The 27651-nt window shown below is 40.9% G+C and overlaps 1 protein-coding gene across 2 annotated transcripts; it reads right to left on the bottom strand.

Moving 5' to 3' along the window:
• Positions 1–3980: 3980 nt before the first annotated feature.
• On the bottom strand, positions 3981–26304 carry NAA50 (N-alpha-acetyltransferase 50, NatE catalytic subunit). Of its 2 annotated transcripts, none has more exons than XM_020789531.3 (5): positions 26163–26304; positions 12929–13065; positions 10995–11114; positions 10117–10183; positions 3981–5327 (listed from the first exon to the last, which is right to left on the bottom strand). In XM_020789531.3, the coding sequence occupies exons 1-5, from the start codon at positions 26168–26170 to the stop codon at positions 5147–5149; spliced, it is 513 nt and encodes a 170-aa protein (XP_020645190.1). In that variant the 5' UTR covers positions 26171–26304; the 3' UTR covers positions 3981–5146. The 2 variants fall into 2 exon arrangements, with proteins under 2 accessions (XP_020645190.1, XP_020645191.1); XM_020789532.3 differs by having other exon boundaries at positions 12929–13062; positions 26163–26303.
• Between the last annotated feature and the right edge of the window lie 1347 nt (positions 26305–27651).

Genomic DNA, 27651 nt, shown 5'->3' with positions numbered 1-27651 from the left:
TTTGACTTGTTTGCCTGATTCAGTAGATTCACTTTTAGAAGACTATGTAAGCCCATTGTTGCAGTTTTGAAATTAGGCATTAACTGTTCACCAATTTGAGTATTTCTTGTTCACCAATGGTGTTCCATTGGCATCTATGTATTGTCATTATTATCAGGAGATTCACCATCTTCCAAGGGCCTGTCTGACATACTTGAAAGATCCCACCAGTCAAAGTGGATCTTATTAGGCTAGATCATTGGTTCCCAACCTTGGGTCTCCAGATGATTTTGGACTTCAACTCTCAGAAATCCTGGTCAGCACAGCTAGTGGTGAAGGCTTCTGGGAGTTTTAGTCCAAGAACATCTGGGGACCTAAGTTGGGAACCACAGGGCTAGATGGACCAGTGGTTTGACTGGGCATGAGGCAGCTTCATGTTCCTAACTGCAACTTTGAAAAATAGTACAGCATTATGTAACATCACAAGAATTGATGCAATGACATATGAGGCAACAACAACAACAACAACAACAACAACAAAGCAGCCATTAATGACACAAGGCCAGTAGCTCAAAGAAACAGTCCAATCAACTTGGCATCAGGTACAAATTCCATTGTGGACTGCAGTGACTGCTGAATGAAAAAGGCTGAGCAAACGTTAAAAGAATACTTAACAAATAAAGAAAAATGCAGTCCTGCAGGAGAAAGATGTAGCACCAAATAGCTGCTAGGTCAAGACCCATTATTTACTCTGTAATTGGAGTAAATAATGATGTAAATTGCAAGCAAAATAGAGGGACCAGTTCTCTAGATTGGTAGTCTTTCTATACTGCTTAAACAAGTGAAAATGGCTTGCAGTTCCAGAGAAACATCATTAAGAGTTACAGCCTTCTTGTCATCCATTTAAGCATTTGTATACTGAAATGCTCAAACTGAATTCTAAGACCTACTCAAAATTGGACAGTTGTCTTGGACAGGAGAGAATTGTGGCTGATGGCACCATGGGACATGTTTTCATTTTAACTCCCAGAAATTAAACAGGATCAGATTTATTTATAAAAGGCTGATATCCCCTGCGAAGAAGGCATGATCAAGACACAAACGGACATAGTGAACACCCTATCTTTCCTTTCTGTTTGACTAAAGAAAACATGGTAGGGCAAGGTTGTCAGTGGCCACTTGAGTCCCCTTCTGTGCAGAAGTGGGCAGAATGACTATCGAGCTTGAAAATCACTGTGTCCTTGAGGATTTTAATATGTGCATCTCAGAGAGACCATGTGGGACTGATGATACAGCTCAAACCCAAAAACCCAAGATTACAATGATGCTCTAAAGAGTTAAAGAAAACCTGGGTAATATACAGGTGAAGAATGACCATCACCAGGAAGAGAGGTGGGGAGAAAAGAGAAAATGAACTAGTTTTGATTTACAGTAACTAGGAGAGTTATATACATACCATTACTGTGACTAATTATCTATGTATAATTACTTTTAAACTCAGGTTGAATATAATACATCCATGCTTGCACAGTCAAAACTATACCATACACACAAAGGGTTTGGCAGATGCAAAGTAATCTCATTATCTATACAGGTACTAAAGAAATCTGAATTGGGGATTTTTAAATAGAAATAACCCCTCAAACCAGCCAATAAACTCAGTGGTACAGAATCAACAAATTTAAGAGTTGGAAGATAATTCTTAACAGTTATCTAGTTCAATCACCTTTGTTTAAAATTATCAAATAAAGGAGAATCCACCACCTTTTAAGTCTTAATAGAACTTGTTGTCAGGAAGTCCTTAATGTTTAGTTAAAAACTGTCTGTAATTTGAAACAATTGGTTCAGGTCCTCCCATCCACAGCAACAGAAAACTAGTTTGCTCCTTTCTCTGTGTGAAACCATTTGACTACTTCAAGATTTCTATCATCAATTCATCCTTCTCTCCTTCACATGGAATATGCCACTCCTTACAGGACTTAGTTTCCAGACCTTTCACCATCTTTATTTGTCTGGACTTATTCCAGCTTGCTGAGATCCCTCTTAAACTGTGGTGCCCAGGGTCTGGACACAGTACTCCGGGTGTGGTCCAACCAAAGCAGAACAGAGTGATATTATGACTTTACTTCACTGGACATTGCATTTCTGTTGATATAGTCTTGAATTATGCCAGCCACGATTGCTAGTGCATTGTACTGATGACAGATGGAGAAATATGACAGGTGGGCAGAAAAAAGAATACAGGGAACTACACCTCTCCCTTCAATTGCACGAGTCTGAGCATTACAGCTTTGGTTATATAGTTTTAAAATAAATATTTCAATAAATAAATAAATATTCAATAAATACCGTGTTACTGTTCATCTCCAGGAAGTGGCCTAAGGAAGGTGAGTCTTGGTTTTGGAGTTACTGAGGCCCCTGTTGTTGATGCAGCAGTTCAGACTAAAATGAATTTTGTGCTTAGCTCTGATGCACAACCACAGGAGTAGAGCAAGTTTTATTCAGATTTACTAGACATCACATGGCACCATGAAGTTAATGAAAACATAACTAGAATTTATTTCAGCTGTAACAGTATGTCATATTTAATGGACATATGTAATCATTAATTGAATCAAGTAATCCCAGCCACTTTGTGTATACAAAAATATGCCCCACCCACCCACCCACTGAAGGATGTCTCTACTGGGTGCTTCTTCCTGTTGCTCATCATGGTTGCCCAAATACTGAGTTTCTTTGTGAAGTTCAGCAGTTTCACAATGCTGCTGTCCGATACAAAAACACAATGCGCTGAGTTTCTTTAAGGTTTTAACTACAGGCTTTGCAACTTTTGTCAAATATATTCCTTGCAAATGTCGGTCAAGAGCAGTGATACTGCTCATGTAACTTGAACGTTCAAGCTAATTAACACATATATATAATCTGATCTGAAGAGAATAGAAAATCCTGACAATAACACATGAAGTATTAAAGACACCCATTTTAGACAACCTTCTGCTTGACTATTTCAAAAGACAAAACATTTTCCCAAAATTGGCTGACTTTTGCAAAATACCAAGAGGAAAAAGTACCATCCAGACTGCTGCTGTTGCCATATTCAAATAGAGATACAACTCAAGGGGCTCAGGATGAAGCAAGTAGCATGAGTGGCTGGACTGAAAAATGGAACTCTGCTTTCCAATAATTGTCCCCTCCAGCTGGTATAGAACACAGTTACTTAGGGAAGATTGCTCATACAATGGAAACCTCAAGAACTGTTGAGAAATACATTCACAGACTGACACTGACTGAAGAAACTAGAAGCAAAACGTTTGGATTTGCCCGGGATCTGAAAATAAAACTGCCTCAAAAACTAATCTGTGGATCAAGAGAAGCCATCCTAAATAGCTTATATTTCTAGAAAAAGTTCCAGAGAAGGATGACACACATTTCCCTTGGCACTTGAAGGCAACTATGGACAGATGTTGACTTGAACTATACATACATTCTCCAATGTAGTACTTTCACACTTGCCTTACTTACAACTGATCAGGAAAGCAGCATTGGTACTTGGGCCTTAGATGTGCTCCATCTTTGTAAAAGGAAGACAGATTCTCAGGAACTGCAATATAAAACTTTGTGAACCAGAAACTTTGACCAGAGAAAGCAGCACAAGAGTTTCCAGTACAAGGCCTCTAAAGGACAAGCTGAATATTTGTTCTGGTCAAAGAATTAGCATACAATTTTGCAGAAAATCTGCATATAATGAAAAAGCGGGTGTCTGGAACACACTCCAAGACACTCTGTTGGCCTTCCAGGAATGGTGGAGATTCTCCTGTTTTCTGATTCCTCTGCATTTAAAAACTGAATAATAATGGAAATTAATTTAAGTTTTACCAATCTAGATCCCCTTGGTTCTCAATTCAGCATCACAGTGGATTTACAACACCTGCTAACAAGATTATACTGTAACCACACACACCCATAAAGGTATTTCAAAGCAGACAAGCGCAAAATACAGCTAAGTTCAAAACCAGGGAAGAAATATAGTTTAATATTGTTTTAGATGATAGGGCGTGTTCCTCCCAACCTCCCAAGTGTACATTTCCCTAGATGAAAAGAAGAATTGTAAAGTTTAGCTGGCATAGATGTACTGAATGCTAGAAGCTCAAAATGAAATTGCAAACAAGAGCATAACAAAATACAAAGGAAAAGCTCAGTAAAGCAGGCTACAGTTCTAACGTTACAATATTAGGAGAAAGCCAGTTACTTTCTGAATCTTTATAATGTTCCTCCAAGAAGTCATTTTCATCTTCTGTTCCACGGCACTTCTCCTTTTAGGATGAGTGCCAAGTCTTCAGAGAAAAAATGTTTCAACCATCTTTTATCTTAGGGAGAAAATAATGCCAGCAAGCAAACACAGTCCAAATCAGCAGCATCATTTCCAAGGTAAAGCTTCCTTCCTCTTCCCTGCTTTTAATAACAAACTGATCTTCTTTAACTTTAAATGACTGATTCCTCCACTGTTGCCACAACCAAGAGGAGTGTTCTATTGCTGGTGCAAAACCTATAATGAATGGGTGGAAGATGATACTCTGAATCCTCCGTTACAGCAGTCAAGGGCCTTATAAGTCTACTGGCCACAAAACTGACAAAGCTGACACTTCAAAAAAGATGAAACCTGTCAGCCATTCTCTGTCTCAAAACATAATGGAGAAACTCATTCAGAAGCTGTGAGCCAGTTACCTGACTGATGTATGTATATGTTCAAAAGGTAAACAAGGCAAAAAGCTGTTTAATGAAATTCAGAAAAAGAAATCAATAACCTCCAAATTAAAAAAAAAATAAACCACACACAAAAATGTATGATACTAGGAGCCTGAATGCAAAGTATTGCTTGAAGTTGCCCTTCAATGGAAATGCGGGAGGATCACACATGCTGAAAAAAGCTAACCTTTGAAGAGTCAGCTGAAGGACCTCCAAGCTAGAACTGTTTACTATTTCCATCCCCAAGAATGCAAAGTAGAGCTATAAAATGCAAAACACACAATTTGACAATCCTTGGGAAGCTATTCAATTTGTTGGAGAGGATACAACACATTTTAGGAGAATGGAGAAAAAAACCGCCAGGCCTCTCTTTCCTTATTTGGTGACAAGAAAGTGCAATAAAGCGTTCATTGGGTTTTGTTCAGTTGTCGGACTTTTGCACGTCTGTGTTCTGGCCAAGACAAGGGACTCTGAGGTTTTTCTGCAGCACATGAGCATCTGCTGGCTCTATCCTCTTGTAGTAGTTCTTCTTTGTCTCAATTATCTCAAATCCAAACTTTCTGTAGAAGTCGATTGCTGATTCATTGCTAATCTGGACATGACTGAGATTTTAAAAAAGAGATAAAACAAATACATTAGCCTTTTCTCTGAAAGATGAGAATCGAGTTTACATCCTAATGAACAGTATACCTGAAGACAGTGTGATGCATGTGTGTGGAAGGACAGAAGAAATCCAAAGATTACCACATGGGAGCTTAAAGACAGGACCATCCAACCTCTAACAAGGTTCCATGTTACCTTCACACATTAGTGGGGCAGATTTTGTTTAAAGTATGATTTCAATAACTTCTCAAAAAGATCTGATATAGGCATGTGATTATTCTCAGTAATCCTCTGTTCACTGACAATTGCAGTGTCCAAAATTCTGCACAGAACAGTTGATTTTGTCTACTAATTAATAACAATAATTATGTTCCATCAAGTCAATCTAGACTAATGGCAATGCATATCAGGATTTTCCAGGTAAAAAGTACAGTGGTGCCTCGCTTTGCGATTGCCCCATTTAACGACGAAACCGCATTACGATGAACTTTTTGCGATCGCAAAACGATGTTTCCTATGGGGGAATTTCGCTTTGCGATGATCGGTTCCCTGCTTTGGGAACCGATTCTTCGCAAAACGACGATTTTCCAGCAGCTGATTGGCGGTTCCAAAATGGCGCCAGGTAAACAAAATGCCCCCCCGCTGTTTTCTGGGATGGATTCCTCACTGCACAGGCAGCGAAAATGGCCGCCCTATGGAGGATCTTCGCTGGACGGTGAGTTTCAAGCCCTTTGGAAAGCATTAAACAGGTTTTAATGCGTTTCAATGGTTTTTTTCTTTTCGCATTACGTTTTCGTTCTACAGCGATTTCGCTGGAATGAATTAACGTAATGCGAGGCACTACTGTACTCAGAAGTTGTTTTCCAATCTCTTCTGGTGGTGATCTGTGCAGTTTGTTCAAGGCCACACAGGTTTATCTCCAAGGAAGCAGAGTTGGGAATCAAAACTCCAAGCCCCTGGTTCTGTGGTCAGGTACTCAAACTCAATCAGTTATCCAACCAGCTCTACACACAGAGGGACAACACCTAGGCTTATTATTCTTAAGCAATCAGCATCACCCAAGGAGCTACTGAAAGCAATCCTGGAAATTTTGATAGGGCTTCCAACAATTTCCAACATTATATCATGTCAAGAGAAAAAAACCCTGCAGGAACAATTTCAGGCCGAGTTGGAAATGAGGGCTCATCAGCTTTGTTCTCATCTCCACATACTACTATTAATCTCTGAAGACTCAAACTGAATTTGAGAATTGCACAATTTTGTTATGGTATCTAAAACACTGAGGGCTAGGAGACAGAGAAAGAGTAAACTGAATAATCTGCACAGACGTTTATGGAATCTCATAAAACTGAAGCTTCAATCCAAGAACAGTTGACTCTATAAAACCTTTTGGAAAATATATGAATATATTGTCTATTAAAACAGAATTAGAATGTATAATCTCTATTCCATACTGAGATGTTTTAGCATTGTTGTTGTTGTATAGTCGTCAAGTCGTGTCCGATTCTTTGTGACCCCATGGACCAGAGCACGCCAGGCCCTCCTGTCTTCCACTGCCACCCGGAGTTGGGTCAAATTCATGTTGGTAGCTTTGATGACACTGTCCATCTTATCCTCTGTCATTCCCTTTTCCTCTTGCCTTCACACTTTCCCAACATCAGGGGCTTTTCCAGGGAGTCGTCGCTTCTCCTGAGATGGCCAAAGTATTGAAGCCTCAGCTTCAGGATCTATCCTTCCAGTGAGCACTCAGGGTTGATTTCCTTCAAAATGGATAGGTTTGTGCTGCAGTCCATGGGACTCTCAAGAGCCTCCTCCAGCACCACAATTCAAAAGCATCCATTCTTAGGCGGTCAGCCTTCTTTAAGGTCCAGCTCTCATTCCCATACATCACTGCTGGAAAAACCACAGCTTTGGCTATGCGGATCTTTGTTGGCAAGGTGATGTCTCTGTCTTTTAAGATGCCGTCTAGGTTTGTCAATGCTTTCCTCCCAAGAAGCAGGTATCTTTTAATTTTTTTGGCTGCTGTCACCATCATGGAGCCCAAGAAGGTAAAATCTGTCACTGCCTCCATATCTTCCCCTTCTATTGGCCAGGAGGTGATGGGGCAAGTGGCCATGATCTTAGTTTTTTTGATGTTGAGTTTCAGACTCTTTTTTGCGCTCTCCTCTTTCACCCTCATTAGGAGATTCTTTCATTCCTCCTCACTTTCTGCCATCAGAGTGGTATCATCTGTATATCTGAGGCTGTTGATATTTCTTCCTGCAATCTTAATTCCGGTTTGGGATTCAGTTAGGGAGGTCACCACTGGGCAGCACAGTATATGTTATGCTAGCATCACTCCCACTTGCCATTATAACCCCAACCACATGCAGACACTTAAGACCAGCCTCAAGGCTGAAAAGGTTCCAGGTGATGGGAATTAAAGTTCTATGGAATATGTCTTGCACACGCTAGTGCCTATATCTAGTAGTTCTACTATCTTTTCACTGCTTCTGGGCTGTTCTAAATTACTTCAGATATCTAAAAAAGCTGGTGGGGGAGAGTATGTCATGAAAATTCCCCAAAGCAATGTTTTTAAAATATTAAGTTTAGGATATGAGGTGTTTGGGATGGCAAGCTGCTTGGGAAGTCATGCTCACACCTGAGTTGCAACAAAACACTTGCCACCTCAAAACTGGATCGATGCTGCAATTAGTACTGAGCTGAGCTAAGATATGTCAGGCTTGCCTAGGGTGCCATCTCAGTAATATCAACCAGGTTTATAAAACCAAGGATGATCAAGGTCTTATTGTGAACCAACCCTGCACTGAACACTATCAGACTAAGTAGAAGAGCATTGAATCACGGTAAAAAAAATGGGAGCTGGAATTTCTCCTGTGATGGTAGACTTGCCTCAGGACAACTGTCTTGCCTGACTGGCAGTAGGTTAGGCCTCTGAACTTTTAAGTCAGTTCTACGAAAGAACAACCTTCTATCATTCACACTTGTTATGAAATCTTTCCTTGTAATGGGGAGAACTAGAAACTGACCAGGGAGACATGCAACAAAACCTCAGTCTCCGTATCTGTTACGGCCAAACATGCCAGATACACTATTACCATGTTCCCATAAAAATAAGACAGGGTCTTATATTAATTTTTGCTCTAAAAACGCATTAGGGCTTAATTTCGGGGGACATTTTTCATGTACAACAATCTACATTTATTTAAATACAGTTGTTTCATCTTCTTCTGGTTGCTGCACAATGGTGGAGGGCAGGGTTTCACTTAACTGGGGCTTATTTTGGGGGTAGGGCTTACATTACAAGCATCCTAAAAATCATACTAGGGCTTATTTTCAGGTTAGGTCTTATTTTCAGGGAAAGGTAAAGGTAAAGGTTCCCCTTGACAATTTTTGTCCAGTCATGTTCGACTCTAGGGGGCGGTGCTCATCCCAGTTTCCAAGGCACAGAGCCAGCATTTTGTCCGAAGACAATCTTCCGTGGTCACATGGCCAGTGCGACTAGACACGGAACGCTGTTATCTTCCCACCGAGGTGGTCCCTATTGATCTACTTGCATCTGCATGCTTTCGAACCGCTAGGTTGGCGGGAGCTGGGACAAGCAACGGGCGCTCACTCCGTCGCGTGGATTCGATCTTATGACTGCTGATCTTCTGACCCTGCAGCACAGGCTTCTGCGGTTTAGCCCACAGCGCCACCACGTCCCTTTTATTTTCAGGGAAACGGTCATCAAATGAAGGTGGTTTTATATCCAAGAGGCAACACTATATTGTTACTCTTTTATTCACATTTCTCCAAAAATGCTCTCAGAATGGTTTGCATATGACCAATTAACAAATAACCCTTAGCTGTTGGCTTATATACTCTATGTGACATAGCCAAAAGGGGGGGGGGGGGAGACAAGCAAGGAGGCAGGAGAAAAAAACCTCAGGCCCCTATATTTGAACCAGTTTTTATAATGACCAACTTTAAATAAATAAGCATGCTCAGTAGCCAAAATCCTATTACATGTGGTCTAAGTCCATTGGTACCATATCTGATGATACCAATTAAGAAGTCAGTGGTGGCATTTGGATTTGCACACCAATCATGTGACTTGGTGCATGACAGCTTATGTCTACACTAACTTCTTACCCAGAAGCAATTCACTAGAAAGAAATTATACTAATGGGTTTGTGCCAAGGAAATCAAGGGAAGCTCCCTGAAGAATGTGAACACATTTGGATGTCCCCTGAGCAAAGGTGGCACCCTGCCAACTGATTCTACTACTCCAGAAGCACCACTGCACTGCTTTTAACATGAATGAAGAAGACTTGTGCCAGCATATTTCGTCAAAGTGGGTTCTAAGCCAGTATATTTAGGCCAAACATTTACACTCTACAATATCAATAACCAATAGCTTTTTGAGGTTTCTCATGCCTATGGAAGAAGTCACATAAGTGATGGTTGCGTTTTCCATACTGCCTTTCTTGTGAACAACTGAACTGTGTTGCTCATGCCCAAAGAATATACCAAATAAAAAGAGCCCATTACACCCCAGAAACAGCTTAGATCACTTCTGCAATTGTTATGTTATTTGAATTCTTAAGCATATATCAGGATCATGGCTGCTATATTTAAGACTATACTGGACAACAGGAAACTCCAGAACGTTAAGGTCTTATAGCAATTGCAATACATTAAGACTTTTCATTCTGTGCAGCAGCAGTGGCAAACCAAACAAAAAAAGGGCACAACTGATCCATTCTCTGTAGAAAAGCTAAAATACCTATAGCCCCTTTCACTTACAGATAGATATTGTCAAAGGTGCCATCTTTTTCACAGATGTTTAACACGTGATTCAACATTTTAGTTCCTGAAAAAGAATCAAAGACAAAACAGAATAAACAAGAGTTATTTCTAATCTTTTCAAGGTTCAGATGATCATCCTAACACATAACAGCATTGTTACCACAATCTGAAATCAGAAAGTTACCAGATTATCAGAGCAGAATTGAGTTTACTCTCTCAGACAAATGCTGAAATCCTATTTCGTAACTTAGACCTGCAGAAGGGTGGCAATGTCTCTGGTAGGGGGTGATTTTCAGTAATTAATAATTTTCTATTTCTGTCCCACAGCTTTTCTGACTCCTATATAATCCTTTCACTGTGTGGAATGCACAGAAGCCATAGAAGGGAAACCATATGTAACTAACAAAAATCACCACCACAGAATGTTATCAGCAGTGGGACATTTTTGGTAATTAATAACTTCTTCCTTCTATCCCACAGCTCCCACAGGTCTCACATGACAAAATGGATGGTGCAGCAGCTGGAAAACATGTGGAAGAGAAACTGGAAGTTTTTAATTACTTAAAAATCACCATTCACCCTTATGCAACAGGATTGCAGCCAAGAATGTTTTAACATAGTTTTCAACAAACAGCATCAAATATTTTAAAACCTTTTAAAGCCACCTTTCTATGTAAAGAAGCAATAACTTAAGAGAATCCAGAATGAGCAAACCTTATCCCAATTTGTTTTCACTTTCAAGATTTATTCCTGATGTGCTGATGACACCAACGTTTTGCACACGCTCTTATATGTAACTAAAACTTGTAGCTGAAACCACTGAGCCATGCACTTCATGCCCAAGAGTGGCTTGACAATTTCCAAGACAGCCTTACCTATTCCCAACCTTCGGTAAGGGGCCAGACATCCAAGCGTCATGATGTACAGTCTTTTCTGATTCTGAGAATGATCTACTCTACAGCACACTGCACCCACTGCAATATCATTGAAATAGGCTGCCAAAAAGAGGGGTGGGGAAAAGGACAAAAAGAAAGCATATTTATTGCAATTTCTTATCTACCATATCTCTAGGATCTGGGGTAAATATAGGTGTAAGAATACCACTTAAATGTGTAAGAAACATTTTCATTTTAAATATGTATCAATAAGTGATCCCATCTTTAACTAACTTCATGTACTGTATTACGTATCAGGCCAAACAAGAAGCTCTAATTCTCATTAATACCATACATCTGGGCCAAGCTGGAAGGAGCTTGTGTGGTGGAAAAGTCCTTCATTAAAACAGAAATAAATAACCCTGCACTGGTACAATATGCCAGGCAGAAGGACACTGTAGACCCACTTTCCCTGGTTCACTATATGCAAGACATATTTGTATCAGTGAGCACTGAAATGAAACCATTATCCAAGTGCAAATTAAAGTGATACGATTAAGGCACAGTTACAATCTCAGTGAGAATGAGGTCTCAGAAGACTTCTGGAAAACACTGAAGCAAGCATATAATGAGCAGTGATTCACTACTCTGCTCATCACTTTCATCATGCTCTATCATCTTGTGGCAACAGGGCAAACAGCTCTCCACAGTCAACTGGACCTAGGGAACAAGCTTCATACAGTCATCCCAAGCTTCAGGTGCTCAGTACAATTAAAAGTAAGGTTTCTATCACTTAACTAGGGAGGACAGCTGGATAGCTATACATGGCACTCTAATCACTGGTTGTCTATTACAGTACCAAGATGAGCTCCAGCCTTTCCCTCCAGCTGTCCAGAAAAAAATTGGGGAATCCATTTTGTTGGTAACAGCTATGTCAATCAGAACTCTCTGGACAACTCTCAAAACAAGCTCTCTTTCTTCAGCTCTGAAAACTTGAAGCTGGAAAGGAATCAGGAAATTGTCCCAACTTCTAGTAAAAGGGCACTGTGAAGTCATGGCTACAGACCTAGGCACACTTACCTGGGCATCAGACCAATTGAATTTAGCATACTTTACTTCTGGGTAAGCATGCACAACAATGGCTAAAGGGAAGGGCAAAGATAATAACTGCATGCTGCCAAGTCGCTTCTGACTTATGTCAACCCTTTTCAGGGTTTTCTCCGTAGGGAATATATAGGTTTACCATTCCCTTCTATTGGGGGATTCCCGGGACTGTATAGGTTACCCAAGCCCACACAGGCTGGCTCTTCTCCCTGGAGGCACAGTGGGGAATTGAACTCTCAGCCTCTGGCTCTGCAGCTGGATAATGAAACCACTGAGCTAGAGGCTGTTACCAGTTAAAATCTGTGAATCCCTGCTGAGTCTCCAAAGGAAAAAAGATTCACAACTAAGAGGGTGATAAATCACAATTTTATAAGTTGCCAGTTCACTGTATGGAAGTCAAGAGGAAGCAAGCGATGATGCTAAGGTACTGACAACTTGCTAAAACCTTTAACTGGACAACGGATAAAAGCTGAATGGCTGTGAAGGGAGGTGCAATGATACCTTGGGACTGTTTATGGCTAAAACAAAGGGAGGGAAGGATACAATCAAGTGAAATGTGGAGAAAACAACAGCCTCAAGTTTTTTAAAAAATGTCTATCATGGAAGATGTCTGGACAAAAGGCAGACAATACTTTTGTAATACTTTTATAATACTATGAATTAATACGGGATTACACAAATCATGTTTATATAACAAACATAGTTTCACACAAACTAAATATATGGAAAAGCAAAGATCAGGAAACATAAGGTGTAATGAAACTAGCAGAAAAACAATGGGTAGCTATTCTATTCATCCACCTAGGTAAATAAAGAACAATATGTTATACCCAGTTTGGCAAGCTCTCCAACTTCTAACACATCCTTGTAGAACTTGTCATTGTAGCTGACAGGAAAGATGACTTGGTTTAACCGCTTCAGCTGTTTAATGTTGTGCGGCGTCACATCACCCAGTTCGATCCGGCTACTGGAACAAATTAAAACATGCTCAATTCCCATAGGACTCCCATTTGTACTATGATATAGCAAATTATATATATATTAAAGACTGGCCACCCTGACACATTCAAATGTTTTCACACAGGGTCCTTCAAATGTTGGCTAATTCTGTACAGAATCACCCTATATGTATTACTAAAGAAAGAACTGTGATGGACGGACAGACGGAAGGAAACCGTTCAAAGGGTGCAAGAGACCACTTGGCTTGCTCATTAACCACCTCCATGCCAATAAAATACAGGATTTGATGCAGGGTGGATTTGATTTAAATCACTATTTAAATGTTTAAAATGGTATTTTTGACTATTTAAATTTTAAAAATAATTTTAGATTTAAATCAATATTTAAATCGATTTGATTTAAACAAATCATTGATTTTTATCCACCCTGATTTTGTGGATGTAGAACCATAGCCGGACGTCTCAAGTAACCTTTTTTTGAATCATATGACCATTAGTCTGCCTGTCATTTGGAAGAAAAATCACAGCAAATATATAGACCAGACTGACCTGTTTCCAGATCTAAAACTGGAGCTGTTTATTTGGCCAATAAAACTGTGGGTGATATATAAGTGGGGTTAAGAAGAAGTAAAGTTGCCAGATTTTTTAAATACTATTCCTTCCACATGAGTAAGATAGCAACATGGAATAATTATGTCTTTTTCTTTCTTAGATGCATGAGGCTGTACAGATAAATTGTTCGGGTGACAGGTTCTATTATAACTAGAGATGGGGTATTCAAATACAAATACGAATATCCCCGCACAGCTGGGGTTAACAAGGGTCCACCCCTTGGGGCCCAATTATCCACTCACATGTCGGCCAGCAGCCTCACTCATCCTTCCAATCACTCCTGCAGCGCCACTCTCTTCCTGCTCGGATAGCCACTCCAGGCAAGGGGAGGGAGGACGAGTCTTCTTGCATGGCTACCAAATCACTAGCCAAGCAAGACATGAGTGGGGCTTCAGGAGTGATTGGAAGGATGAGCGAGGCTGCTGCCACCACCACTGCCACCACTGGATGCACGAGTGGACAGTCTAGCCTCAGGGGCCAGACCCTCATTAACTCAAGTTGTGCAGGGATATTCGTATACAAATATCCTCATCTCTAATTATAACCCATTACCCTTCATCTTCATTATTTGGAAGTGGAGATCTATGACAGAGGTAAAAGGCATCATGACATCTGCAGACATCTAGCATCCCTAATCTCCCTTTTCCCACTCCTAGGTTTGAGAATAACTTGGATATTCTAAAGGGTTTTGTTTTTTAAAAAAAATAATGTGTTGATTAAGTTTTGGTAATTCTGTATAGTTTTCAGAAGGAGCATGGTAGGAAAAGTCTAAAAAATAAAAGTTAATTTGGGAAGCATGTTCACGGGACATAATGGGCAAAATTTAACTGGCAATTGCGTGTGTGAAATGTCTTAAGTAACAGCATCATTAGCGGCAACTTACTCACACAACTTGTACCATTTTGCTTAAACAAATGTAGATAACCAGTTTCATTTGGTCCATCTAGTAAGATCTTCTTTAATTTGAATCCACACAGATTTATAGTTGATTTTCCTCAGTGTGGATAGGATTTTGGGAGATGTTCACACTTAGGTACCTGCTAAAACTGAGGATTGTGTTTAGCCAAATGATTGAACTAAGTATGGGTTTGCTTAGTACCTGCTTATTTACACAGAGCCTCGGACTTATCACAAAGAATTTGCAAAGCAGCTAACTTTGTTATATTTCTTGACAATTTCCTCTGCTTCAGTGTCTGAGTATGAGGTAATGAGACTGCACAGTCTGTGAAACAGCCAACTTTGTGCTGTGGGTCTCCGCAGTGGATCTAATTATTTTCCAGCATGTGCAAAAGGAAGAGAGGAGATAAAGACAACTGTGACAAGTTCCTCTTTGTAAAGAAAAAAGATCCCTTAGGATACAACAACTGCCTTGGAATTATTGTACAGATTTCTAATTACTGGTATGAATTATGTGCCCACTTTCTCCATAATCTTCCTGGCATGTGCACAAATCTTCCAGGGGGCTGACAGTAGGGTGCTGGTAGCAATCACAGACAGCAGCTGACTTCTAAATCAAGATTTGTAGACACAAACACCAGAATTTATAGACCTCCCACACAGCAACCAGTTTAATGGGTCTACTGTAGTTGGAACTCACTGTATTTCAGCCACAATAAACTGGAATAAAAAGTTCCCTTAGGAATACAATAAAGGCTAAACAAGCTTTACATTCAGAGGGTCTGTATGCTACGACTGCAGATACCTGGATTGATAAAGAGTTCTATGCAGGTTTTAGAGAAATGTTGTTGATTTCACATTTCACAACCCAGCTTCTCAAACACAAGATGAGCTAATATATGTCTAGCCACAAGATAAATACAGAGGGTGTGTTTTCAATCAGTGCAATTAAAGTACCACTACATACAAACTCAAGGTTGGGCAACCTCCAGAGGCCAAGAGACTGGCTACTCAATGGAGACCATACACCAAGCCTGCCACAATTTCTTTGGTAAAATCTCTACTTTCGTTTCATACAAAGAAGGCATTTCCTGTTTTTAAGGACAGTGTTACTCTTGAACACATCTAGGAAGTGGACTGCCTAACCCCGCCCCCAAAAGATACATGCCACTCAAATATCAATGGCAAAACCCTCCACTATGTACATAAAGTTTCTCCTCCAAGGTTCAGGAGTGGTGGAGGAGAGAGAAGTACAATATATCACAGAAGTGAGTACACCCTCTCATATTTCATAAATATTTTAGTACTGTACAGTGGTACCTCGCAAGACGACCCGGCGGACCAACGATGAATCCGCATTACAATGACTTTCGTTATAGTGATTGGCAAAACAGTCATTCCAATGGGGGATTTTCACTGGACCTCGATTAGGTCTGTGCTTCACGAACCGTTTGTTCGCAAGACAACGATTTTTCTGGCTCCGCAAAATGGCTGCCCTGTGTTTTTCAGACCCATGCTTCACAGGGCATCCATGTTTACAGCTGATTGGCGCTCACAAAATGGCTTCCCTATGGGTGATCTTCGCTGGACGACGAGGTATTTTCCCCATTGGAACGCATTAAACGGGTTTCATTGCATTCCAATGGGGAAACTGATTTTGCATGACAATGATTTTGCTAAACAGAGATTTTCCCGGAACAGATTATCGTCGTCATGCGGGGCACCACTGTATATCTTTTCATATGACAACATTGAAGAAATGACACTTGGCTACAATGTAAAGCAGTTGAGTATACAGCTTGTATAACAGTGTAAATGTGCTGTGCCCTGAAAAGAACGCAACACACAGCCATTACTGTTTAAACCGCTGACAACAAAAGTGAGTACACCCCTAATTAACAATAAGCCCTATTATGATTTATAAGCCCTACCCCCAAAATAAGTCCTAGTTAAGTGAAAGCCCGCCCTCCACCATTGTGCAGCAACCAGAAGATGACATGACTGTATTTGAACAAATGTAGATTGTACATGAAAAAAATAAAAAATCCCCTGAAAATAAGCCCGAATGTGTTTTTGGAGCAAAAATTAATATAAAACTCTGTCTTATTTTTGGGAAACACGGTATGTATGAATAACAAGTCATAATGTCATGGCATGTGGTAGAAATCTACCCCAAAATTTTTACAAGTAAAATAGTCTGTACCTGATACATCTGAAGTACAGTACTAAATATAATTAACTATTTTTATTTCAACTATGTCTAGTTGAGGAAGTCCATTAGACCAGTGAGACAAGTCAGCAAGTAGCCACTGACTAATGATGCTGAGCTCAACAGATACCTCAATAGTGAAAAAGCAATCATCTTTTGCAAGGGATACACACCTTTGTGGAACTGTTCTGTGAAAACAAATTTCAGCATTACCTCTGTCTCTCTCAGGAAATCCTTTCTGGCACATGAAGGTAGAACCTGTTTTTTAAATCAAGCAACCTGGAAGAGCAGAGCTCCTAACATCATCCCTCCCCTTGACTAAATACTGAGCAGAACACAATTATGTACGCCATGTTTTAACTGGCTCTTGGAACACACCTATCAGGCATTTAACGCATCTATCAGCTGCTGAAAACTGGAGAGCTATGAGTGGATGGGTGGGTGGGTATGGGTATCTCTTCAAGAAAGTAGCCTGGGTCACTTATAGGTCTAACTCAAAAACGTCTGTGTAAATAACACAGAGATAATTCTGTGCAGCAGAAGGTAAGTGTGCTGCACAAGTAAAAGCTAAATTACCTTCCGAGACAGCATAAAGGTAGTGTAGAACAGCTTATAGTACTCTATCCATATACATGTTTAGGAAATATTTAACTGCAGGTGGAAAACAGTGTAATTAGATATTTTAAACTGGCCTTATCTTTGTAACACAAATCAACCCACCTGAAACCATTCAGGATAGGAACACCTGATTGAGTTGCTTAAGATTTTAAATGTTTAAAATTACATTAGGTTCAGATTATTTCACACTCTATTACAAAATGTGGGGAAAATTTATGCTGTTATGCTGTTACAATGTATATGTCTGTGGCAGTAGCAAATGTATATCTATGACAATGGCAGGCCTCATGCTAAAACTGCAAGTCACTAGTTTCCAGTAAGGATAAATCATTGACCTGCTGTCTATTGTCTCTGGGTAATGTAGTTAAAATGTCTACCTGAGGAATGTTTACATTGGCTGTGTATTTGGAGTTAGCTGTGTCTGTTTAGTGTTGACTGTCTGTTTGCCAGCCTGTCTGTTTACCAACCACTGTATTTACTGATGCCTTTGTATTCAAGGAAATTAGCTGTCTCTATTTACCAGCACTCTGGTTATTCTGGTTGTGTATTCAAGAAATTAGTTACCTCTGTATTGATTAACTTGTTCAAAGGTAGGGGATACAATAAACTGAGGGGAGGCTGGATCGAGGAAAAAAGAACTGACACTGAACAGGTGCCTCACGGCAGGCTGTTCTGTATTCATCCGGATCCCATCCTGAAAACCACACTCTGAGTGTCTCGTGTCTCTTTTCCTTTCTCCTTGCTGGTCGAGGAGAAAGATCCCTGCCCTGAGGCTTCATCTGCAAGACCCCTACTTCCTCTCATCTTGCAGATCCCGACAACAAAACACTACATAACCAGTAGCTCAGTGGTACGGGCAAGAAGCCTAGAGAAATGAGCATACATATTACTTTGTCTCCAACAGGGAGCTATCAATACCATGTGACCAAAGCTAATGTGGTAGTATATATGACAGCAGAGATGGGTGGAAAGGAGGGCACTAAAGAACATTCACCTCACCTGTACTCTCAGGATCTTCCTTAGCTGCTTCTGCTACATAAAAATCTTGTTTCTGCCTCAAATACTTGCTCCACTACCTAGTTATATTATTTACTTACATGTATCATTTAGTGCTACATCTTCATGTTTAGCACGTGCAAATTCGTACCACAATGGGCAGATACTGTACATTCAGCAGCAGATGAATGGATTGGAACCAGCCGAGCAACCAGTGCCAGGAATAATGCTGGATGGAATGTGTGGTATGTATCTGAGTAGATAATGAAGAAATGTTGACAATGTATGGACAATTTACAGAAATGGGGATATTCATCTCTTGGAGTAATAACATATGAATGTTGATAAAATCAAACCACACAAAACTTACATTAATGTTAATTATGTCCTGCAACGTGCACAAAACAGGGAGAGCGATCATGCGATTGATGCAACCCGATTTTGGTCCAAAATTAATAAATTTCTTTTAATATATAATTTATTACACAGTGTTGTATTATATTTATATCCACATTTAATACTTTAATGACTCTTTTAACCTCTTGTGAGTATCAAGACAATCACTCTGTATATTTCAGTGCTCTGAAGAATAAAGAAACTACCTATAAATCTTATCTTCACATTGTATAGACACAGAAAAGGCTTGTTGCAAAAAAAAAATAGTTAAAATAATATAGGTATAGTTATATGGTTATAATGGTAAAAGAAAGTATATATGTGTCGATCTCAACCAAGGTCCTAAGATCATGAAAACAAAGTATCTGACACCTGGCATGCGTGCTAAGTGTACTGAAGGAATATGCATTTTGGATTTTTTTCTTTTTTGAGACATCAATTTATTTTTAATTTATTAAAGATATGTAGTTTGTTTTAAACAGTTTGTAGCTTAAAACACCATCTTTATATTCTACATGGCAGACAGTAAAGAAAATTACAGTCAGATATGCAACAGCAGCAATTTTCTGGCTCATTCATTTTTTTATTACACATTTGTAAGAGTAAGAACATCACTATTCATAAGGAGTCATTCATGAATTATCTGCCTATTTTATTATATAATTTAGAAAATAAAACAAGCCCATTTCAAAGAAAAAAATGTGCTTGATTACGTTCTCATTAACAGGGCTTGAAAAATCCACTCGTCTGTGACAAGTGAAAAAATGCTGCTTGACAAGCCACAGCTCCCTCCTTCCCCTCAGTCCCTGTCTCTCTCTCTCTCTCTCTCTCTCTCTGATCCTACAGTCCGCCCTCCCCCTTCCAATTGTAAAAGGAAAAACAGCCCTCTTCTCAGTGAGAAAAGAGTTCGAGGGGCAAACAGATACTGTATATAGCTCTGCAGGAGAATGTAAAGTAGTCCCATGCTGGAGAATATGGAGATTCCCTGCTCCCAGTTTCAACCAAACAACCTGGCTCCTCAAGAGGCCTGGCACTTTTGCTTTCAGTTTTATTTTTGCTGGAGACATTCAAAAGAAAGGCATTCAAAATACAGTACAAGCTTCATGACCCCACAGGGTATAATGAGATCTCATCTGAAAATTTCTCTTTTTGGCAGTATCTCCCAGAATTCTGCCTGGAGGAATTCCAGGTAAATGCTGGAACTTCCAGTACAAAGAAATTAAAATTCAATATATTCCATGCTTAGCCTACTACTTCCAGCTTTCCAAATGTTTTGACCTATTACTCCCACAACAACACTGCATAGCTAAGGATGTGGATTGTGGATGTGGATTGTGGGAGTTGAAGTCCAAAAACTTCTGGAGAGCTACAGTTGCCCCTCCTCATTTTAGAGGAAGGCTATGGTCCCAGTTAGAGATTATTAACATCGCTCAAAAATTGACATACCCAACTAGGGCCTTATATGCATTCAGCAGCTAAGAAAACATCTCCTGAAACACCACAGAACAATGGCTTCAACCATGCACATATAGGAGGTATGATACAGCAACTCCTACTGGTTAGAGCACTGGTCCCCAACTTTGGGTCCCCAGAGGTTCTTGGACTACAACTCCCTGAAATTCTGGCCAGCATAGCTAGCGGTGAAGGTTTTTGAGTTTAAGTCCAAGAACATCTGAGGACCCAAGGCTAGAAACCACTGGGTTAGAGAGTATCAGCAATATGTTGCAAAGTTCACCCTGCAGGAATGAAGCTTATGCACCTACAAGAGAGATGTAATTGTCTGTATGAGAGCCTGCTACTGACTTTCTACTGTATCAATCACTATAATATAGTCAGCAAGATCCTGGCAAATGAAACAATGCAGAAATCCCTACACACCTGCCAGATTTATTTATTTATTTAACTTATATACCACCCACACTACCTGAAGGTCTCTGGGTGGCTTACAAAATTTCACTGAAAGCACTCTGTACCATCTCCCTTACAAGCAAACCTGAAGACAAGCCTACAGGGCAAATCACAAAAAAAAAACCCTGTATTTGTTCATGACTGACAAAAGTATCCCAGGTTTGTCATAGCTGACTTTATCCCATTAAAGGGTTAATTCCAGAATGAAATCAGACAATCACTGACAAGTACTTCCATAATTCATCTGGGTATCTTAAATATAAGTATTTTCTTTGTTGCAATAATTCCAGGCAACTCCAACTTATCTATTTTATAGCTTTATTTGCCTACACTGCTTCTATGTTCCATATTTCAAAATAGCAAGTCCAACACACATTGGAGACAATCATACAGTTGTGAGGGAAAGCTGTAAGCACAGAAAATCACAAAGCCTTACAGTTATGTAAAACTATAGGCACCTATGCTTAAATAAGATCCAAAGTCTCACAAGTATGAACAGTTGCAAACTCATTCGAATACAACACTTCAACTGTAGTTAGAATAAAATTCATATAGAATAAAGGAGCTTATAACCCTAAGGGCAGAGAATATATCTCTAAAATGTTTCATTAAAAAAACCAAAGCATAACTTCAAAAGCTATAAAAGTTTTCTTTAAAATACATGAAGAAATATCAAAGGTGTAAAAAAAATTAAATGAAAATCATTTCTAAACATGTTACACACACATACAAACAAAGCAAACTGTTCTCACCCAAATCAACCAGAGCATAGTTAAATGTCGAAATAAAATCCATTGTGAGCTTCTACAGACTTTGTGAGAAAGATCTCTAACTTGCCACATGGTATTTCACACAGCTATTTGCATGCACATGAAATATAGTTGTTTTCACTGCAGTTTCATACTACAGAGCAGGGTAGGAAATCTGATGGTCTCTAAATGCTACAGGGCAACAACTACCTGCCACCTCTTCATCTATGGCTATGCTGCTAATAGCTGATGAAACTATGCCCATCAGCCACTTGTTTCTCACCTCGCAACAGAAAAGTGATGCTTGTTGAAGCTGCTGAAGCCAAGGTTTTGTTTTGTGACAAATGTTATAATTCACATAACATATGGTGTTTGTTCCTATCATCCAAGGAAAAACAGTACAGTAGGACTGCTACATACAAGAGATCAGTATCCAGAGTTTCACTTATCTGAAAATATTAAATAAAATTCCCCACAAATACACATTTCCAAGGTGTTTTACCATACCTGGCCATCAGAGGAAACCAGAGATTATGCTATATACAGAGTTTATTATACCACAGTTCTACTGTATCTGAAAATATTATAATAAACACAGGCAGCAACAGAAAAAGAAAGTGGGAAATACATTACAGGGGTGCCTCACTAGACAGTTGCCCCATTTTACGATGAAATCGCTTTACGATGATTTTTTTGTGTTCATTTTACCCATTGCAAAACGATTGTTCCAATGGGGCTTTTTCGCACCACGATCACCGGCGCCCGCTTTAGAGCACTTCAGAGGCTTTTCCTGCACAGTCAGGAAAAAGCCTCCAAAGTGCTCTAAAGTGGGCGCCGGTGGTTTTGGGGCACCCCCACCAGGGCTCTGATGGTGCAGGAGAAGCCATCAGAACACTGGCGGGGGGGGCGAAACCACCCGCGCCCGTTTTAGAGCACTTTGCAGGCTTTTCCTGAAAAGGCACAAAAAGCCTGCAAAGTGCTCTAAAGCGGGCGCGGGTGGTTTTGGGGCACCCCCACTAGGGCTCTTATGGTGCAGGGGAAGCCATCAGAACCCTGGCAGGGGTGCCCCAAAACCACACTCCCTGGCTTTGGGGGTCCCCCGGGGCTTACCTTGCACCATGGGAGGACTCGCGCGGGTCCCTCTGCGCAGCAATCGGCGTTTGCAGAGGCTTGACTGAAAGCAATTTTAAAGTTCCCGCTTCTTCCTCCAGCCTTCAGCAAGCCTCAGAAGGGAAAAGGGCACCCACTTTAGAGCATTTTGGAGTCTTTTCCTGCACCTTCAGAGGACTAGTGGGGGACCTCCAAAGCTGGTGATCGGGGGGAAGGGACCCCCCGCTAGTCCTCCCATGGTGCTTCCCCAGCTCCCTACCCCTTAAGTTCCTTTTTTTAAAAAAAAATTCCCCTAGGAATGCATTAATTAATTTTCAATGCATTCCTATGGGAAATTTGGTTTCGCAAGACGATGTTTTCGCAAGTCAGCAATTTCTGTGGAACGGATTAACGTCTTGTGAGGCACCACTGTATTTAGTTTCCATTTCTCATTCAGGATCCCAGAGGACCTTTATAACCTACCATAATAAAACACACAACTAAAATAAATCATAACTTGTATTGGGGCCCACATATATTGAAAAAATTCCTTATATCAACATCACAGATTGGCATAGCCCACCAGAAAACCCATTAGTTTTGTCTATGCTTGAAATGTTATTGCATTTGACAGAGTGCAAAGCTACACTTGTGGAAGTTCACAGGGAGTTACATCTGAGCATCAGTACTATGTGTCTGATTGCACAACTGATAGTACAGTTTGCAGTGTATCTATAAAATTGTTGGATACAACTTCTGTCGTAACACAGATTTTGCTGCCATAGCCACAAAATGAGTCCATTATACAGGTGTAAAAACTTCCAGGCCAGGACTGGAATTGACTACCATTTTAATAAACCTGACTCTTGCAAAGGACTGTTTCATTTTCAGAGACCCTATCTAAGGGATTTTCACTTTATGTCATAGACCCTAGGAATATGTGCACCAGCTTTTCACCCTGCTGCTTCTCTAAGACCCAGTATTACAAAGAACCATGGAAAATACAATTTTCTGAATTTATCTTTTATGTAGTTTATGCCTAGGTTATTATTATTTATTTATTTATTTATTTATTTTATACCCCGCCTATCTGGTCGGTGAGGACCACTCTAGGCGGCTAGGTTACAAGTTTGACTATTCTGAGATGATACGGAGAACTGGATGTTTGAGAACAAATCCCATACAGATTTTAAAAACTATCAACCTTGATTTAGAAGCTCTCTTCTGAATGCCAGACTATCTGACATAATTTATCAGAGTACCTGAATATGGAATTAAAAAAATGCCGAAAAAAGAAATACTGGTTCAACTATTACTGACGGACAAATTAAAATAAACACCATATTCTCAGCGAACATTCAGGAAAAGTTTGCCTATTTGCTAAATATCCTTATCCAGTGATATGTTGGCCTTTGTTTTCATTGTATATGTTGTGACAAAGCACCTTTTTTTCCATGAGTACTCATTCACCATTCAGTATTTCATCTTTTAAAAACCAAGCTCTCCATTTTATTCACAGCTCTACAAAAGGATGTCTCAGCAGATTTTTAGTACTCAGCAGCTCTTTTGAGCTAGTGACATAACATGAGGGACATGTGGGTCATTTCCACAATGCTCCCCATTTGTTTGTTCTGACTGAGAAATGCCTCAAACCTAGTTTTAAAAGATAGTTTTGGGCAGGAAAGGATGCAAGCTACTGCTTGCACCAACTACCAAGGTTAGAGTACCTTCCCAAAGGTTCAATGGCTATGGCATATCATATCCAAAGAGCTGAAATGTGAAGGAGTGGCTTCTGTGGAGAGTAGTCAAGGACAGCACCATTCACATTTTTGTTTACAGATGATAGTAGATTGGGCTTCAGATTTATTCAGCCTGCCTATTCATCCCCAATGTTAGCTTACTAACATTGAGAGAGATAAGACCAACTACAGTGGATCCTCGACTTATGGAATTAATCCATATTGGGATGGTGGCTGCAGGTCGAGGCTCCACTGACCTACAATGCATTGAAAACCAATTAAACCATAACTGGCCGTTTTGGTTCCATTTTTTTTCCCGGTCTGCAGGTTGATTCTCCGGCTGCAAGTTGAACCTAAATTTTGCGGCCAGAGAAGTCTGTAACTCATAAAGTCTGTAAGTGGAGCTGTCTGTAAGTCGAGGGTCCACTGTAGTGAGCACATGCTCTTTGTGGTAATACTGAGGTACTGTACTTTACTGAAAATGCTTTGCGGACTATGTCGAAGTTGTAGATGTAGAAGAGATAGCTGTTAGTCTATGTGAGCATATCTATTAAAAACAAAATAAAACCATCAAAGGACAAATAAAAAGATAAAAATGTGACGATACCTTAAAGACTTATATTTTTTTAAATGCGAATTTTGGAGGGAATTAGGTTAGTTTTTAAAGTGCCACCACGTTTTTGTCTTTTTATCCATTTATTTTATTTTTAGTTATATGTCAAAGCTGTTTCTCATTCCTCTTTTCAGGCATTTAACTGGGAGAAGGGGGAACAATCCGATTGTAACTACTTTTAAAATGTAGAGAATGATACAACAGTGGAGTTTGAACCCAGCCACTTGAAGATGCACTTTAGTACTCCCTCTTTTGCTCCTTTGCACTCACAGTAACTGAAAAGCTGATTCTTTTTAAACTACTATATGGGCACTTCGTGTTTTTTTTTAATCCAGTATTTTGCAAACATATATATCTGTATTTGTACTTTCTAATTTGCTAGCACTATGTTGTCAAGCTAACACTAGGCAGGTACAGTATGCATATTTCTGTTTTGATTTATATTTTAATTGTAACGTGAGCAGTGGCATAACGACCAAAGCAGTTAAATCCACAATTATAGTTGTGATCAAGAGAAGCGAAGCAAAGCTGATTCAATAAAAGCATGGAACTCAGACCAATTTAGCATGTCAAAAAGAACAGAACCTGATTGGGGAAGCATACACTCCCAGCTTTCCTAACTAGATCACTTGCCATGTTTTATTCTCTCAGTTGATCAGACGCGATAAGAGAAGGAGGCTTCAGTTACATGAAAGGCTGGGGGAGCTTCTTGTACCGGTGACAAGCGATTCCCGCGTTTCCTTTTCCTGGTCAGGCAGATCCTCCTCTCCCTCCCTCCGCTCTCTTTTAAGAGTGAGGCGCTCGCTGGGCTTCCCGCGGCTGAGCGACACCTTCCACGGACGAGGATGACTCATGTGGACCTGCTTTGCCACCTTACGCAGAGATCCAGCCGCGGCGAGGCTCCCGCGAATTCAAAACGCTTTGCCCGCGCTCTCCTGCCACACTTCCCTCTCCCTCGTTTTTCCGAGAGGCTGAAGCGGCACGTTCAGGAGCCGCCAAAAACCATGAGGCGCTCGCTCCGTCTCCACTTCCCTCCCCGCTCCCCAGAATATGGGAGGAACGGCCTGAAAAGAGTTCCCCTCAGGCAGGACTAGGCCCCAGAAACAAAGGCAAGGCCCGCCGCCCGGAGAAGCCCGAGGACGAGAAAAAACCAGGTTCGGCTGTTCCCGGCCGGAGACCGGGGAGACGCGCCCCCCCCGCCGCCGCCGCCGCTGGTCCGGACGGCGGGAAAACAAGCAGTGAGGCGAGAGCCCGGGAGGGGGGCCAGGCCCGTACTCACCCCTTCATAGCTGTCAAGGGCCCCGAGACCTCGCTTCAGCAGCACCCGCGGAGGCTCCGACGGCCGTCGCTCCACATGGGCCTCAGGCCGCTCCGACCGACTGCGCGAATCTCCGCACAGCAGCCCCACCCCTTCGCCGAGCTCGACCTTTCACCTCGCGCGCGACGTCACCGCGCCGGCGGGCCACGCGCTTCCGCTCGTGCGCCTCCTTTGGGTTTGCGCGCGTTAAGAGCGTTTGCTCGTTTGAGTGTGCCTGTGTTTGCAGAGGAGGGGGAGGAGGAGGAGGGGGCGGGGAACGTCAACGGAATCTCTTGGAAGGTTTTTGGCGGGAATGCTTCGAAACCACCGGTGGGCGAAATGGAGGCCTGCTTGTTGTTGTCGTTTTTCTTTAAATACAAATAAACGGAAAGGGAAGGTTGCTGGATGTCTTGTACTGGGCGTATCGGGCAAAACCCAGAGAAACGAAACAAACGGCAAAAACCTGTGGTACCATAAAGACTATTATATTTTAATGTGAGTTTTCGTGGGCACGTCCACTTCGTCAGACATATGGATACAATGAAATGTCAGTTCCACAAGTAGAACATTCTAAATAATGTCATTCAACATTTCATTCTGTGTCTATATGTCTGACAAAGTGGACGTGCCCACGAAAGCTCACATTTAAATATAATAGTCCTTAAGATGCCACGTGTTTTTGTCTTGTTTTGTTCCTTTGGATTTTGCCTGATATACTTGCATGGACCAATGCAGCTACCTTCTCTTACTGGGAGAAAGGTGTTGCTCCACCAATACCCATAGCAAGAGGGCCCATAGAAAGAGCCAGCTTCCAGGATGGCCGATCTGCTTTCTTCACCCTTTTTTTTTCTCCAAATTTTTGGAGTACAAGTTGTAGGTTGTGGGAAAAGGGCCTTTGCCTCTGGGTGTCCTTGAACACCGGGAGAGCCCAGGGGTGTTGGCTGGAAGACAAATGTGAAATTCAGATTGCGGGATGCTTTTGTTAGGCCAACTAAAAAAGGTGCAATGTTTTTGTGCGTAGTAAGTGCCTTCCTATTTCCCCATTGCTCGCAATGGATTAGCCCCTCTGCAACCTGGCAGAGAGGCTCGTCATCCCGCTTTCTGCCAGGGGTGGCTAATCCACCATGAACAATGGAGTGATAGGAATGGATCGTGGAGCTTGTGGCAGCAGCAGAATCATGAGTGGTCGGTCTGGCCCCAGGGGGCTGGACCCTCATTCTCTGTACCTGTGGGGAGATATTCATATACAAATACAGTACATCCATCTCTAGTTGCCACCTTTTCCCCCAGTCCTTGTTGTGGGAATTGGGCCCATTTCTACAGAATAATCTTGTTTAGAAGTGACAACTATTAAGACAATGGAACAGACTGCCTTGAGAGGTTCTTCACTGGAGATATTCAAGGGAGGGTGAATACCAATCTCTTATGGATGCTGTGGGTGCATCCTATGTCGCAAGACCTGCATTAAACA

This window comes from Pogona vitticeps, chromosome 2 (genome assembly GCF_051106095.1).
Source record: "Pogona vitticeps strain Pit_001003342236 chromosome 2, PviZW2.1, whole genome shotgun sequence".
Classification (NCBI taxonomy): Eukaryota; Metazoa; Chordata; class Lepidosauria; order Squamata; family Agamidae; genus Pogona; species Pogona vitticeps.
This window is presented reverse-complemented; position numbering and strand designations above follow the sequence as displayed.

Excerpts from the sequence above, each read along its gene's own strand:
- NAA50 (XM_020789531.3), bottom strand. Across the intron at positions 11,115-12,928 it reads TGGAGAGCTTGCCAAACTGG|CCTATTTCAATGATATTGCA; the intron begins GTATAACATATT and ends TCTTTTTGGCAG. Across the intron at positions 10,184-10,994 it reads TTACCGAAGGTTGGGAATAG|GAACTAAAATGTTGAATCAC; the intron begins GTAAGGCTGTCT and ends ATTCTTTTTCAG.